The 17,535-nt window shown below is 37.4% G+C and overlaps 1 protein-coding gene across 1 annotated transcript; it reads right to left on the bottom strand.

The window, feature by feature from the left end:
- Window positions 1-10,066: 10,066 nt before the first annotated feature.
- LOC6649669 (calcineurin B-like protein 10) lies at window positions 10,067-10,956 on the bottom strand. The gene is made up of 2 exons (XM_015177083.3): window positions 10,489-10,956; window positions 10,067-10,434 (listed from the first exon to the last, which is right to left on the bottom strand). Exons 1-2 carry the CDS (start codon window positions 10,849-10,851, stop codon window positions 10,129-10,131), a joined length of 669 nt encoding a protein of 222 aa, XP_015032569.2. The 5' UTR covers window positions 10,852-10,956; the 3' UTR covers window positions 10,067-10,128.
- Window positions 10,957-17,535: the final 6,579 nt, after the last annotated feature.

Raw genomic sequence — 17,535 nt, 5'->3', positions numbered from 1 at the left:
TATTTGCCAAAGTTGAAAAACAAATGACAAGAAAAACGCACTCAAACTCTCTGGGGAACACGAACTTTGTAGGGATACAGTTCAACAATTGTTTATTGAGTTGCAAAATGTTATTAATTTTGTTGATAATTAGCCATTGTTAGCATTTTTAAAGTCTCATCTCTGTTTTCAGCAAAAAGCTGTGTCCTTTTGTTTTGGAATGTTATTGTGTTAAACCAATTTACCGATTGTTTATCGATTTTGATGAATATATTAATTGCTCGGTTTCAGTTTCAATTTGTAAATAGCCCTTAGACTCGAATTTATGTGGCCATTTGATTTCAGTCTATTTAAGCCAGGCAAATAGCCAATGGGTATAAATTTTGGGGGGAATTTGTTTATTCAAAAATTGCTCTCACATCAAGCATCAAGAAGCCCCCTCTCCATTTTCATTGCTCTCTGATATTTGTTGTTGTCGATTAATTTTAGACGCAATGAAAATGAATGGCACATGGCGAACATGGTGAATATAATCCCTCGAACTAAACTGCATCTGGTGAAAGGCAACTTGAGGCTCTTGCTGACATTTATTGCAGTCAATAAATTTGCAATTAGCGCTAACTGACAAAAGCTCTTATCTGCCACTCTTTGTCTCTGTCTAACCCTGTCTCCACTTCTTGCGCTCTTTGATGTGGGCGGGGCCAATCGCCCTATATTCTAATTGTAATTGCATTTGCCACATTCGGAGTTTGACGTTGGTTTTCCCATACGCTTGCAAGCATTGTGAAAGTGGGGATTTTCATTGAATGGCTTTTCCAAGGTTATCAAGTTACTCGACAAAGGTATAATAGTATTAGTAAGACTGTGTATTAGTGTGTGTGTGTGTGTGTGTGTCTATGTGTGAAAGCATTTCGAATATATCGCTGCAACTAATGAATATTTAAGTATCATTTGCATTTAGTGTTGATGGAATTTCCATGCCAAGTGGCAGACTAAAATAAAGGAAAACAGGGATGGAAAATTGGAAATGAGCATTTCTCTTTGCTCTTTTGCCATAGCTCTAGGGCAAATTGCTTTTTTGTACCATATAAAATGGGTATAGTATATATGTATGTATATTCACATATATGTATGTCTATATATATTTTGGATAATTAAATTTCCATTTTACTGTGTGCCTATTCATTTTAACCTTTTGTTCGTTTTGACTCTTGCAATTACTCAGTTAATTTGTTTTCCATTTTATTTATATGAATGCAAAAAATAAAAATGCACACAATTTCCACGGGAAGAACTCAATTAAGCATTATATCTTAAAACGTTTTTCATTTCTCCCTTCTTTTTTTTTTTTTGTTGCTGTTGGCATCTACCACAAATCTTTTTAACCCCAAAAAACTAATTGCATTTCCGAGATTCCTAAAATTTATATGCTCACCTGAAAAATAATCACCTTAACAAAAGACAAAAACCCCGACAGAACAAACTAAACGAAAATGGAAAAGTATGCGGAAAAGTTTTCGCTTTCACGTGAATTTGAAATAGCTTGGGAAACTATTTATCGAATGGCAAACCGGGTAAAAAAAATAAAATAGAAATGGAAATGGCGATAATGATGGCGTTAAGGTTATTTTCTATGCCCAGGAGAAAATGTTTGCCCAGGATTCTCTACACTTGTGTGTTGACGTGTGTGTGTATATGTGAGGTCAGAACTTTTTGCCAGGTGCAAAACGCGCAAAATCAGCGAAAAATATTCGTGCCAGGTGAATTGGATTGAAGAGTGACAAGGGAGGACGAATGAACTTTGATTCAATGACTGAGTTTGCATTTCAGTTACGCTTTGAGATTGCGCTACGCCAACTTTATGCGGTCTTTAGTCAAACACTTTCGTTACCTTTGATCATAATTACGATAGTTGCTGATGTTGGCTTGATTATTACGTTTTTTTTTTTTCTTGTGGAATGCAGCTCTCTGAAGCTTATGCAGATTATTTGCCTGCGGACTAGATTGCAGAGTAATCGGTTGAACGATATGGTCAGAATGCTGAAGCTGAAGCACGCTTCAGGGCGGCACTTAAGTTAAGCTAATGATAAGCAGGTACCAAATGGGATAATATTTTAGAAATGTGAAACTTAAATGAATATATATGATAGTTAAGTACGTTTTTGTAAGCACTTTAAGTTTAAGTCCCTAGAACCAGAAACATAACTAGGGGAACGGAAATTTTCCAACAGTGTCAGCAGCTCTGCTTATCACAAGTACGCACACACACAGATACACAAACACACACAGAGAGAGGAGATACTTAGACACATTGAGTGAGGGAGATGAATGAACGGACATGGGGACTTAAATGAATTGTCAGTGCCTTGAGACGGGGCAACAACATCATGCTCCAAAAGGGAATTGCCACGCAGACGTCTAGCGCAATGACAGCTGTCAAAATTGCTTAGTGCAAGTCGCTTGGAATGCCAAAAATTTGTGTTACCTTTTTAAGCGTGTGTGAGTAAGCATGGGCACAGTTATAAAGGGAAACTCCTTAAGAAAATGTCTTGCGAAAACTTAAGATTTTTAAAGTAGGCCATAAGGTCTCTTTTAACTACTTTTAACAAAAAACTGTACTATTTCTTTACGTGGACAGATCAGCTGTAAGTTTTAAAGGACAGATTAAGTAAGTTAAGTGTTTTAAAGAGCAGGATAAGTCGCTTAAGGAGAAATAATATCCCTTCTCTACTGCCATGTTGCGTGCGTGTCAGTGTATCTGTCATGTGTTTGGCGTGTTGCTAACTGCATGAATAAGTGCTCATCTATATGTATATTTGTATATCTGTGTGTGTGTGTGTGTGTGTGTCTGCTGTATTGCGTGAATTGTCTCTAGTTTTGTATTCACACCCAAACATATATCCAATTTGCATGTTGACGGCCAAGGCAAAACGAGTTTTATATTCCCTTTCCCTTTTATACGCCCATCTTTTTACTTACCTCTATATCTTGTTTTTTAGCTGTGAAAGCCTCACTCCTGGGAATGACATTGATTGCTGATGGCTGTCAAGAAACTGAAGCATTCAGATGCTGATCCGATCTTAGGAGAGAAATGTATAAATACCACAATGGACCGACCCAAGAGCACATCAATCTGTTCGCACATGCACAAAACCATTTTGCAATTACTTAAAAATATGCAAAACATTTTGCGAAATGCATTGAACAAATAAAAAACAGAGAAGGAGTCAGCGTTAGAACATGCCAGCTGGTCAGAATGTCACGTAACTTGGGATGCCCTCTAACCATGTCCAGTTGACGTGCCAATGTCCTTCCTGTCTCTTTCAAAAGCAAAAGTCAATTCAATGTCCCGACTTGGGATGCAAGGACATGCCCGCATGGCCACAGTATGTATATATATATACATATATAAGAATTGCGTTTTAAAACTATCAATGGTTGGAGAATGTTTCTTACAAAATTCACTAGTCATGCTCATTGTTCAATGTCCATGAAAAGGATTTCAATGGTCGTGAAGCCATTTCAAGAGTCTCGTAATGATAGTTTATGTGAAGGTCAATATGCTACCAGACGGTCTTCCTAGAATATGGCTTTCGGTCTTCAAGAGAATCTTCTAAGTTTTTTTTATACTTAAAATTCATCCATTTCCATAAATACAAATCATTCTTAGCATTTCCAGAAGCAATCTATATATGTACATTTTGATTTCCTCCGACATATTGTCGTAGATTTTGTAGCTTCCTCTCCTGTATTCACAGTCCACTGTGCTCGGATGAAGGTTGCTCTGATCTGCATGACATTTTCCTATGCAAATCCGCAAATATTTAAATAATCCTTAGACCACATTTTGCCACCGCGCATATGCAAAATACGAAAGGAATAGACTCCGAGAGAGATGGACGACTTTGGATGAAATTTAAACAACTGACAAAGACTTGGTCATGACTTTAAGACTGACTGCATGAGATGTTGAAGTACGAACAAGGTGAAAAGTAAATGGAGAATGCCCGCATCCGTATTGGCCACAAAACAAATTACATTGCAAATAGACAACATTTTGCATGGGCCAAGAGAAATTGCCGTGAAATATTTCAAGCTAGCATTTTCATTTTTCCCACGTGCCAACTTCAAGATGCAGAGTGGATGGTGGATGGGTTGGAATGTTTACACATTTATCTTAATTTCGGTTAAGGCGCCGGTGAAGGTGAAGAAGCAGAACAGTTTGACGCGCATATAGGCAAACTTGTTAATGGCATTCGACTCCGTCTGTCGATGTTGGTGTAAATGAATCCTTCACGCGTCCTTGGCACGCCTTGCCGTAGTGGTAATGGCTTTCTTTTTTCGTTCTTTTTGCTCCAAGTCTGTTTACCCCGAAATTTGTCTCGTGTGTGTATTTTACACGCACACACTTCATTCTCTCTCACCTGCATTTATAATGGCAGACCATGGCAGGAGGCCACAAACAAACACACACACACACACACTCAGAGCACAAAGTTCGTTGCCATCGTCTAACGCTGGCGGGGAGCCCAGGTCACAGGGCTTCGAATGTGGTGCACTGTATAGAAATTCTATATATGCCAACCCTGATTGGTATTGCAGCACATGACACGTGTTGGCGAATGTTTGGACGCAATTGCGGTAAGAGTGTGTAGAAATTTTTATTGATTGCATTGATTTTAGGGCTCGATTTGTTGCGTTGCCACAACCAGCGACACACATTGTATTAATGTGATACTGAGGATTGTGATTGTGTGTTTCTATATGGTGGCTATTATGGCGTGTTTTCTTTGATGCAGGTAAGCAAAATGTTCATGCTGTGCCTTTGATTGTTCAGCAAGTGAACTTTAATTTCAATTTCATTTAGGTGAGTTAGAGAATGTCCTTTGTCTAATTACAACACAAACTTTTGAACTTCAATTATTAACCTAGTCAGTAAGTATGAAATATTTTGAATTTCATTCTAAAACAATGCATTAAAGTTTATTGTCAGACTAATTCCATGAACTAAATATGATTTTATAATAAATACAAAACCATATGTTGGCTTAAATTCTACCATTTATTTTCCACGAGGCTTAAGTTACTCCTGTTTCGCGAAATGAATTGCTAAGAGGCTATGTGAAAGTGTATACACTCTTACCAAGATTTAGAAGCCTTTCCAATTAAATTATAACATTTCTTTTAAGAGTTGCTCATTGTTTCCTTTTTGACGAATTTTAAAGGGTATTGCTCGATTAAATGCCTTTAGCACGTGAAATTTCGTACATGATGTAAAAACGCCTTTACTTTTTAATCCTTTCTAAGGCCATAATCTATCAATTTCAATTTGTCCCTGACAAAATTTGTTGCATAAATTAAACATGATATTTTCATTATTTTTCAATTATGCATACTTATTTCATTAATTGCTTTGCTGTGCTGGCTTGCTTCGTGCTATTGACCATAAAATATATTTAATTAACTTGAAACTGGGAAATGTAAATTCTATGAATACAAAATCAAATTAAGCCTTAAGGCACAAAGCGTTTGCAGCCCCTCACTCTCTTTCATCTCACACTTGTCAAAGTTTTGCTTGTTGTTTTCCCCAAAATGAACACAGAAAAGGTGTTTTCCGCCTCTAATTAATGACCAGAAAAAAATTTGTTTCGGCCATGTTTTGCATTTTTCGTAATTTTCAGAACAAAACTTTTTTTTCCGCCATGTTTGCTATTCGTTTAGAACTTTTTTACATCAAAGTTCAAGGGATGCCAGGGAAATGGTGATTGAAACTTTTATTTTTTATTTTTATTTTCTATTTTGCTTCTTCCACGCTGCAATTAACTTTTATCGATAATTTTTTCTAGCATTTCGTTTAAATTATTAATTAGTTTGTTTAGCCGGCTGAAGAGGTGGTGAAAATGTTTTTTTTCTTGTACACTTTGACAGATTACATGACAAGAAATAGGGAAACAGGGCAAAAAAAAAAAAAAACGACAACAATTCGGCGGTTTCGTTTGTGAAATTTGTTAACAATTGTTTAACAAGCAACTGACGCAAGGACATGCAGCGCATTGCAATTTACAGTTCCCAATCCCAAATCCCCTATGCCATTCTCAATCCCATTCCCCCAAACAGCTAGCAAAATTGCCTCGAAAGCAAACAAGACACGCTAGCAACGGATGGCAGATGAAGAATAAAGCGGGATGAGATGGAAACGGGTAGATACTGGGGCATTTGTTGTATAATCCCCCTGGCAGCTAACAAATGTGCGCACATCCGTATCCCCGACCACAAGCCCCAACCTCAATTCAGGGCAAACACCAGGACCCAGTATAAGCTCTAGCTCCTGCTCCGGCTCCGGCTCCGGCTCCGACTCCTGCCTCTGTTACTGCTACTGCAACCGGTTCCAGAATCAGCTCGAACTCTACTCAACTCAGCTCGCCTCGACACGCAAAATGCAAACATACGCATTGCAGTTGGGTAAATGTGTTAAGCACACAATGCCAGCGTTTGTTTCTGGTCCATTGCCATCACCATCACCACCTGGCTATAACTCTATCTGAGCTATCTCTGCCAGCATCTACACCAGAGACAAAACATAGAGACACTGGCTATGGTTCATGCAGCTTCAGTGCAAATTGCTTAGTGAAAGCAAACAAATTAATCAAAATCAACTCGTAGGTGTTTGGTGAGCAAGTGCTTCCAAGAACACAAAGAAAATTTGGCCTCAAACAATCGTCGAGACGAACTGCACCTGCACATCGCATCGCTTCGTATCCCTGACCTTTTGTTTTGGCCACATTCCTGTTGATGTTGAATGCGTTTCAGGATTCTGTAGATTGAGTGGAAAAATGCTAGTTTCCCTAACCCGCTCAGTCTCTGGTGGGTCACTACCTGGGGGTTAACTAGCACAACGATTGGCTTCGTTAGGTTAACCAAAAATAAGAGTAGAATTCGGATTGGGTCACTTTGAGTTACTTTTGGCTGGCAAAAAGCAAAAAAAGGAGAATGAATCTTCCCAGGGGTTGTCTGAATTGAAGTTTGAAATACTTTACGTTTAAGTACACATAGAACAAAAAAAAAACTAAAACGTGGTTTTTGTTTTCGTTAGCTTAATTTGCATATGATTTAAGCGCAAACTATGAATTCACCAAAAGCATTAAAAATCTTCTGAATCATCAAATAGCCCTTTTGCTGTGCCAAGCTTATTAGAATTATGCATTAAAAATGTAATTGAGCTGAACTCAGATGAGGTTACTCAGGGTTGGTCAAGTTAAATGAATTGCTCAACAGAATTATGTTTAATACGATTTATTTTATTTTCCACTAAACCTTTTAGTTTGCTGGGCATCAAGCCATAGACTAGTTTAATTCCCTACCTCATGGAAACCATGACTCATCTCGCCATCCATCACTTTGACAGGCAAGCCAACTCCATCTACAGTTTATACAACTCACTCCTCGTGCCCCACCGAAAAAAGGAACTACTACATATTAGACTACAGAATTACAACGTTTGCCTGCGACTGCCTGCAGTGCAATTGGCTGCCGTTTGGTTTACATTAGGCGAAGGCCCGCACTTGCCCGCAGACACTAAGGGCAGCTTCTGTACTTTACTCTACTGTACTGTACCGTACTGTACTGAACTCAACTGAACTGAACTGAACTCAACTGAAATACTCGCAATGATTGTGCAACAATTGTGCACAACGAACCGAGAAGAGCTTGGATGAGCTGCGGGAGGTGGGAGCTGACTTTACCTTTACCTTTTTTTTTTTGGCACAGCGTCTGACGATGAACTTTTCGGTCAGGCTGACTCACAAAAGTGGACGGGAGGGCGGTTAGTCGAGAAGGTGAGGCATAAAGAAGAATTCGTGTTTTGCATAGGCTACCCCATGCCGCTGAAGCAGATAATGCCTTTTGGCAATTTTTCGCATTTGCCGGCATGTCACAGCCACCGAGTCGATTGTTTTGCCAGCGGGGGCACATTTTGGAATGGTTGGGCAGGTTGGCAGGTGGCAGGTGGCAGGCATCATCATACATAGATCCAGCCAGCCAGATGACAACGCACGCTAATTGCCATGTTCGGCAAGTATTTTTACCTTTGGGCGCTACAAACACACATCCGAAATCGCCCAACTTGCATTGACCTGCGGCCCACCATGATGTTGTTGACATGCCATCCATTTTTAGATTGAAAACCGAAAGCTCTATGTACGCCTTTGGCTCATTTTGACCTGGCAGTTAGTAAAATAGCTCAAAAACCAAAAAACATCTGCTGGCAGAAGCCAGTAAAATATTAGTATTTGTTTTTTCCCCCATCAGAATGCGACGCCTGCTTAAAGTTTTCTCATATGAAATTTTATGGTTAACCAAGCCGAAGCCTCAGACATTAAATATGCAAGAGGAAGACACAAGAAGGGGGTCAACTGCTAGATAAAGTGGCCACTCATCAGACCCGTTTTGGAGCAGGATGCGTGTTTGCATAATGTGTGGAACGTATAAGGGACACAACCGACACATGCTGCTTAATTAGTCGATTTAATAGTTTGTCTGCTTGTTTATGACCAAAAACGAGGGGGGTATAACAAGGCAAGGACATTTCTCACAGGAGTGTCACTCTTGTGCAGACTGCTCAAGTCACTGACATGCATGAAATTCTAATTAAGCAGTGAACGACAACAAAAGCAACTTCTTCATCATGATTATTTATTATTTGCCATTGCCCCCAAGGGCCAGGCCAACAAACAACCAAAACAAAATACAAAAAAAAAAACACGATACAAAACAACTCAAAATGTGTTTTTTCTAATTAAAATGAAATACGCAAAAAAGAAACACGAAAACAGAAAAAAGTTGAGTCAGTAAAAGCAACAAACAAGTGAAAACATGCGAAAGAAATGAACAGCAACAAAAGGCGGCAACAAATCATTTCTTAAGGTAGGCGTACAAGACAAAAAAAAAAAAACTCTGCTAAAGTTTAGCCACACCCCTCGCATGGGGACTCATACCCCAACCCCCACCCTCTGTTGCCAGCTAACAAAAGTGGTCGGTCGAAAACTTTCAAAATTAATTTTCAACTTTTTTTTGTTGCAAGAAAGAAGAAGGCAAAACATCGCTTCAAGTCGCCGATATCTTTTATACCCTAACAGCTAACAAGTTGTACAATCCATTAAGCTATTACAAACCACAAGAACATATCATATCATACTCTATGTCATGACTGTCACTCACTGGAGACTCGAAACCCGAAACCCTAAACCACCTCTAAGTACATAGTTCAAAGGGTTGTCCATGTTTTCTTTAGAGCGTTTTAAAATTCCGATTAATCTTGCAATACCTTCTGGAGAGAGTATGTAAAAGGAAATGAAAAAGAAAATTTGAGCTACAATTTTGTGGGTGTTTTTTTTTTCATTTTTACTTTATAATAATCAAGTTAGCAATCAAAAACATGCACACGCAATGGCGACAATGTGTGTGTGTATATGTGTGTGTGTGTATCTGAAAGGGTCTTTGTGTTAGTAGTTGTATGTGTGTGTGTGTGCTGAAAAATATCAATTAAAATTGCTTCTAAGCAGGCGTTTGCTTGCTTGTTGAAAGGAAACTTTTGGGTTTAAAGTTCTGGCTGTTCCAGACACTTTTGTTGCTGGTAGTTTCAAGTTTAAAAATATACCCCGAAAACTTTTGCTTAGAGTTGAAAATTGCAGCCACTTGGCTGCGTCTGACATGTAGATGACTATCAATAAGTGCAGACGCACACACGTACACACACACACACACACACACACACACATCACAGAACAACGTATACGCAATACTGAAAATCTGAAAGCTAAGTTAATTAATCATACGCACCGCATGCCAAGTATTTTGCCAATAAGTTAAATTGAATTTGCAATCAAATTTCTCTGAAAAGAGATTTTGCAATGAGCTTGAAATTCTATTTGAAACGACGAGTGAAATCAATCAGAAATTCAGAGACGATACAAATTGAATGAAATTCGGTTGACGACGAGAGGACATGGAATACATAATCAATTAAGGTTTAAATAAAGTGTTTATACACAAACTGAAATGTAAATACATATATGTATAAAGACTTTGGTTGTTTGGACTGTATGTTATTATTATTTTCAATATTTGTTGTATCATCCAATAATTTTGAGCTCAATGCAATTTATCCACATACGACAGAATGTTCATGCAATATGCTGCCCTCACCAAATATTCAGTACCTGGAAATATTTCACCCATAAATTCCATCATGGGCGGATGGCTTTTCACTATCCTTCGATATTCGTCGGCACTAATGCAGCCATCACGATCCATATCGAATTTACTAAGCAAATATTCAGTCATATCTGATTTCAATTCGGACAATTCATCTTCATCGGAACCAACAGAAAAATATTTCTCCACACCCGAGCTTATGACATCGCCATCCAAACTTCCAACACCCATAACATCATATACCTACGAAAATAAAATATAATTAGATATTAATCGATCAATTGAAAGTCCTCTTACTTTGAAGGCAAATTCACTTTTTTCCTCCAAATTATCTGACATTATGAGAGCTATATATTGGACAAATGCCTCAGCCTCGATATACTGAGATCCGTGTTCACACAATAGCATGGCAACCCGCTGCACCATAGGCAAGTCATAGATGGGAAAGAACACCATAAAGAAGTCAACAAACTGACTGCGTTGCATTTTATTTCGCAGTCTTGGTGGATTTTGTCGACAAAACTTGTGAAACACCATCAAAATGCTAGCCACTTCTGTTGCCTCAAATTGGGTGGTGCGCGACAGCTGTGTAATTTGGCGACTGTATGTGGACTTAAAGTGAGCATTCTCACGTTCATCGATCGTGTCATCTAGTTTCATGGTTTGCTAAAACAATCTTCAACAATTAAGTGCAAGCAAGGAACCAACTTAACAGAATCAGTGTAATATTTAAACAAACAAACACAAAACACAAAAATCTGTAGAAAGATATTTTTTTAAACCCTTGGCCTACTAAACAATATTTTAAAATTTAAAAAATAAAATGCCAAATTTGTCTTATTCATTGCAATTGCTAAAATTCAAATATAGATGCAGACGAATTGGACTAAAATCAATGAAAGCAGACAAAAAGGAGCCCCGATTCTCTGACCGATTAATACTCTATAATGAGCGAAGTATTGAGAGGATGCCCATATGATTTATTGTTTTTCTACTGACACATAAATTTTGAGGCTAATTATAATTAAAAATATATAAAATCATAGATATAATGCAGATATGTATATGGCAAATGCCTCATTAAGTTTAAATATTTACGAGAACAGAGTGAGGTAATTGAAATTGTAGAAATAGTTGTCTCAAAAGCGACTTCTCAGTATCACTTTTATAGAATTTAAAGAGGATTATAGTTTTTAGCTCTGACACATATATATTTCTGAAAATAAATAAATGACATTTTATTCACGTATTGTAACATCAATTGAACAGATTTGATGGAGCAATATAGGTTGAAGGAAGTATTTGCTATATTTTTTTCATGACATGTACAAACTAAAATATAAATGCGATTTAGTCACCAAAAATGTCAAAAGAATATAAATCAAATAGATTTAAAACTTTGAATTCAAAGATTAGAATTCTTACAATAAGCCAATTCATCTTTTATACACCTCTGGATGTGTATATTCGTAAAAAATGTAATTTTAAAGCAAATCCATACAAATACGTATCGTATATACATATAGAAAAAGTTACAAAAATAGATTAAACAAATAAAAATCCTTTTCAACAGATGTGTGTCACTTTTCATTTTTAACGGTGGCCATGGCCCAATTTTAGATCCAGCTGCTGGTATTGTTATACGTAGTTGTTGTTGTTGTCGGTGGTGCCATGCACTCGGTGATTTACTCCATACAAATTGCATACAGGCAACAGCAGTTGAAATGGCAATCCACCAAGCGGTAGAGGAAAATACAAGAGGAGAGTTAGAGAAAGAGGCAAAAGGAGAGAGAAAAAAGGATGTGAAACCAGGGACCGGCAAACCAGCAACAGTTAAATGAATCAAATCCATTTCAAGCTATTCATCAAATGTCAGCGCTTTCAGCTGGCCAACCGCTCACCCCAGGAAAAAAAGAACGAAAAGCCGCATCCAGCAATAACAAGAGCAACAGCAGCAACAACAACAACAACAACTACAGCAGGAACTATATGCAGATTTAGAATGGGAATTGGATATAGGGATGGCTTTGGCTTTCGCTTTAGATTTGTGTTTTGGCTTTGGCTTTTTGGTTCAGGTCTCTGGCTAGGACGGACGTGAAGCTCTGCGGAGTAAACTCGTTTTATAATTGAATTGATCCCATTATGTAGATGAAAACGTTTTTACGTTTGGCTTCGTTCCGTTTCGCCTCGTGCAAAATGGCGGCCAGTGTCTGGCAGTGCAACTTCCGGTTAAAGTAAAGGAAATGGAATGGCTGCGCTCCGGACTGAATGGGGAAGTTTAGGAGTTAGTGTAACTGCCTGCCAAGAGCATAAACAGCAAATGGAAAACACAGCTCGACTAAACCCAAATGGCAGACCATTCTGATGTTACTTACTTTGTTGTTGTTTTTCTCTTATCCAGTAATACTCTTAGGGTAAAAAAAGGGAAGGGTAAAAGGCAAACAATATCGAAATAAAATACTTGTCTAAAAGGTATTTCAATATATTTATAAAGGGGAAAAATAGAAACTGTAAACGCTTATTTTTCTTCCACTTGTTTAAGTTGAACAAAAACTTGTCAAAGTGATATTTAAATTTGTTGCCATTCGTCTTCTTTAGGGTATATATCTTTCGTATACATTATTGTGCATAAATGATATACACAATTTTTCATTTTTCCCCCTGTCGTTTGCCCTTTCTGCACACTTTGTGGGAGTCAGTCAAATGAAAGGGAGGGAGGAACATGGCAGTGGAAGTGTCCAAAGCAAAAGGATACACTGCAGTTTGAGGAAAATAAATTGAATTTAGTGCTTATGTCCTGACATTCGCTTTTAATTTCATTTGGTCTTAAGGCCAGCCAGCCAGCCCAGTTCAGCCACCCAAAAGTAAACAGAGGATAGAGCCAAAGGCGTGGCTGTTGTTGTAGCATTTTCTTTACAACTTTGCCGCTTAGTTTGCTTGATTGCCTTGGTTGCGATTCCATTTACACTGACAGCACTACGACTAACATACATTCTCACACATTTCTCCCATTCTCGCCTCAACTCCCTTTTCAATCTTATTCGTCCTTGGTCCTTGGAGAAAACTCTCGATTAGATTGCATCTTAATTGCAAGTGTAAATTAATAATTTAATTAATTTTAATTTTCAATTTAGAGCAACCCACTTAAATATCTAAGATTTAACTGATCAATTTTCCAAAACACAACAAAACAAAAAAAAAGAAAACAAATTCCCCCTGATTTGTGAAACAGTTGCCAGCTAACCGATTTCTTTTCAACAATGTGCCACATTGGCAAAATGCATAAATCATTTTCTGTATGCGGTGGCGGCTGCTGCTGCTGTTGCAGCATAAATGTTTAAACATGTTTTGTTTTGTTTTCCCATTTTTCGTTATAATGAAAGACACAATCCAACCAATATACACATTCACACACACACACACATAGAAAACTCTCGGCAAAATTTATTCAGAACTCGATACAATGTAGAAGAGAGCAGAAGGCCAAAGCTGCTCAAAATTGTTGCCCAGCCAAAAACTTTCAATGCGGCACAAAATCTGTGCAACATTCTATGCAATCGATGAACAATAAATTTTGTTGCAACATACATAGATACATATTTGTGGCTGCCAAGATTTGAACATGCCTGCCAATGATAAAATATTCTTACGCACAAGTAGTATGCTTCTTATCTTATACTTCTTTAGTTAATCTTTAGGAAAGTTTTCGATAATACTTGAGGAAATCTTCAATGAGTTAAAAAAAAAAACCATGGACTCTATGAACTCTAAACTTTATCTTGTTGCTTGCATATTTTGTTTATATTTTTCTAAGCTTCTGTCTGGACTGAAATAAGTCAGACTGAATAACTAAGTTTAGTTAAGTCTTAACCAAATACTTTAGATCTCGAATTGCTGCAAGATGGCTTAACTCCTATATTTAAACTAAGACAATGTAACTTATTTTTCAACCTCAAGGTAATTAAAAATCTGTCTCATTTTAAAATTTAAATCTTGAATAAAAATGAGAATCATATAAAAATCGTAGTCCAATTATCAGATGTGTCTAGGCATAAATAAATATATACAAGTCTATAGATACTATGATCAGATATTATATATAATGGCCAACTACACATAATGCATACAATGCACGTTTTGACTAACGGAAGCTAAAATAGATATACTTTTTTTAAATTACCTTTTTTGGGGCATTAAAGTCCACAGCACAATGGGGTCCTGTGCATTCGGAATTGTCTGTCCTTCGGGTTTCTCATGTAGCTGCATTTTGGCACGCATTTTAAGCATAAATTATCTAACATGTCATACAATGTAGTACCATAAAAATCCTTCTCGGCTGTCATGTCAGCAGCTGCTCTGTTTAATTTAAACCAACCAACACCCTTCAACTAACCTAGCTAGGAGAGAAATGAAGCTAAACACAGGTAAATCCTGTAAAGCCTTGCACAAATGTCCAAACTGCATCAGTATAAATGACCGCACACACACAGAGAAAGATAGAGACGGAAAGCGAGAAAGGGAGCAAGAGACAGAGGGAGCTAGAAATAGGATATCTGTATACACTTATATATACCATATAAATGAAATATCAAGGCTATTATTTGCGCTTTGCTGTTGTTGCATTTACTGCTCTTGTTTTGCGTCTATTGAATAAGCTGGGAACGTAACTAGGTTAATTTATATATATCGCTTTGTGGACATAATATCCAGTAATAAATTTAGAAGCTTGTGTGAACTTAGTGCAAGATACATAAATAAGTCAATTTTAAGGTAAAACAGAATCAATTTAAATAAAATAGAATGCAAGCGCCATCTGCAAATGGGTTTGTCACTTTAATTTTTCTCCCATCTTATTTTCGGGGTTCCATCGCATCGCATTGAATGGAGTAGAAGAAATGGGGCCAAGCCAAAAACCTGTAGTAAGGCGCAGGGCATGTCAAAGCGAAACGAGATGAAACCCAATGAACCGCATTGAGTTTTTTCCCAAGAAGCAGCTCATTTCATTGCCTTTAATTTGATTGCCAATAAAAGAAAATTGCTGCAGTTGACTGACTGACTGGCTGACTAAATGACAGACTGAGTGACTGAGCAACTGGCGCAGGGCAATGTACATAAAATTAATGAAACTCAAATGTGACAGGGGGACAATCATTTAAAAACTATTTTTATTTTTTTTCTTTACTTAACCAAACAACTGTACTTTAAGCTATCAAAATATTTGGAATTAAAAGCCCAGGTCCAAACAAAAGGAAGAAAGAAAATATAAGAGAAACACAGAAGAATGAAAGACAGCAACAGATAAGCATTGCATTTCATTTGCTGCCCTCAGTTTGGGGCATTTCGTTTTCAATTTGTGTTGCATCTTTCTTACCCCAGCCTAAATGGACAAGAAGCTCTGAATCTTTCTCTCTCTCTCTCTTTCTCTCGGTTTCTGTTACTGTCTTCCTTACTCTTTCTCTCATGACAAGAGATGTCTCGGCATCTCTCTGCATCTCTGTCTCAGTTTTAGTCTTGGCATTGCGACTGAAATTGCCACGTTTATTGTATGAGGCACGAAAGAAGCTTCAACAAACTTGACATTTTCCTCGTTTTATTCCTTCAAAAACATTCTCAGTGCTTGGATTTTTCTTTGTAGTCAGTCAGCCAGCCAGCCAGTCAGTTGGCTAGTCAGGAGTATACAATTTTAACAGCACTTGATGTTTGCCTAGTTACTTTAACTAGTTATTTTGACTCGTTTTATTTGAAAAGTCGAGAAACTAAATGAAATAAAATTGTCATTTATTTCGTTTCATATAATTTTTACTAATACCTACCTAATAATTATTCTTTTTTCAGCATCCATTTCAAGTTTTAAAGGTTTCGTTTAATGTAAATAACGATTTGTTCTTTTTGAAAATCAAGCATTAATGCAGAAAAATTATTTTGATTTTCATTATTCATCAACTGCCAAGCGGAATGATTAACATGTCGGCTAATTTAAAAGAAAGCAAATTGCTTATCAATTTTAATTGCTTCTTTATTTCTGTCGTGGTTTTTTTTTCAAACCCTTCTGCATAAATATTTTGTGTTTGGTTTTGGTTAAGTTGCAAAACTCCCATGGGTATTTATTTGAACAAAGTTGCCAACAACAGAAGTTTAGCCAAGAATCTTGCCAAGATTTTGGTGTTTCCCCCACAGCGGAAACGCAACTGGCAACATCCGCCAGGATACGGTCACTCCTCATCTCCCTTTAGTCATGCGGCGTTGATGCCGCGTTTGCCAAAGATTAGAGCCGCAATGGCTGCGACAAACTACTACTACTACTACTACCATACACACACACACACACACAGACACACTTACATGGAACTTGAACTTATTTCCGTTTCCGCTTGGCTTTCTGAATACAATTAACGGTTTGTATTTGCAAATGGGGTTTAGGTAAGGGGATCACCAAATTGCTTATAAAAGAGCCACATTGCATAAATTATGAGCAGCCCTGGCCAGATAAACGCGATAAATTATCAAACAAATTCCAAAATGCAATCTAAACTGCATTTCCATGCACCATTCCAATGCGTCCTTTTGTTTGAAGTGTCAAAGGATCAACAAAGAGAAAAAGTAATCGCACCCACACACACTCACATGTGGCCTGCTTTGTCTTAAGTAGCCTCCAGTTGCTGTTTTTGTTGCCACCTTTTTTTCGTTTTTATTTTTGTTGTTTTTTTTATGGCCAACAAACGCAGCCATGACAGGAAACGGAAGTTTCAACGCGCAAGCGGAAATTATTGTTTAGCTTTATTGTTTAGACTTGCTTTAGAAATTTGTTTGCCGAATTTGTTTTCGTTGAGTCAGAGGCCCTGCTGCTGCTTTTGCCGTTCTTGCCACTGCTGCTGCTACTGCTACTGCTGTGGCACAGTATAATTCCTTGGGCGTGTTTTATGCTCAACAAATTTATGTTTGTCTGTGAATGCTCTTTGGCCCTGATACTCATTGTCGTATATTGCGTGTGAAAATGAGAGAGCACACACCCACTAGCACACTCGAAAAACAACACAGAAAAACTGAAGCCATAAAATAAAATGCTCTCACACAGTCACCCAATTCACTTGCAGGCAATTGCTTCTACATTCAAAAGAGTTTTGCCTCAACTAACTTTTACTAGCCGCCAAATAAAAGATGATCTACGAAAAATTTACTGTCTACATCGAATAGTTAATATCCTTTATGTTAGTCTAAATCTGAAATAATAAATAAAAAGAATAATCTGTTTAGCTGTGCTTCTCATTGAAGATACACTATTAATTAAATAAATCGAATATTCCTAATTAAAATATACAAATAATTAGTCTGTCAACGATAAAG

The sequence above is a fragment of the Drosophila willistoni genome, chromosome 3R, assembly GCF_018902025.1.
Source record: "Drosophila willistoni isolate 14030-0811.24 chromosome 3R, UCI_dwil_1.1, whole genome shotgun sequence".
In the NCBI taxonomy this organism is placed as follows: Eukaryota; Metazoa; Arthropoda; class Insecta; order Diptera; family Drosophilidae; genus Drosophila; species Drosophila willistoni.
This window is presented reverse-complemented; position numbering and strand designations above follow the sequence as displayed.

Bases quoted from the DNA above. Each gene is read 5' to 3' on its own strand.
- LOC6649669 (XM_015177083.3), bottom strand. From the start codon at position 10,851: ATGAAACTAGATGACACGATCGATGAACGTGAGAATGCTCACTTTAAG. The intron at 10,435-10,488 runs GTAAGAGGACTT...TTATTTTCGTAG, and splicing joins AAAGTGAATTTGCCTTCAAA to GTATATGATGTTATGGGTGT.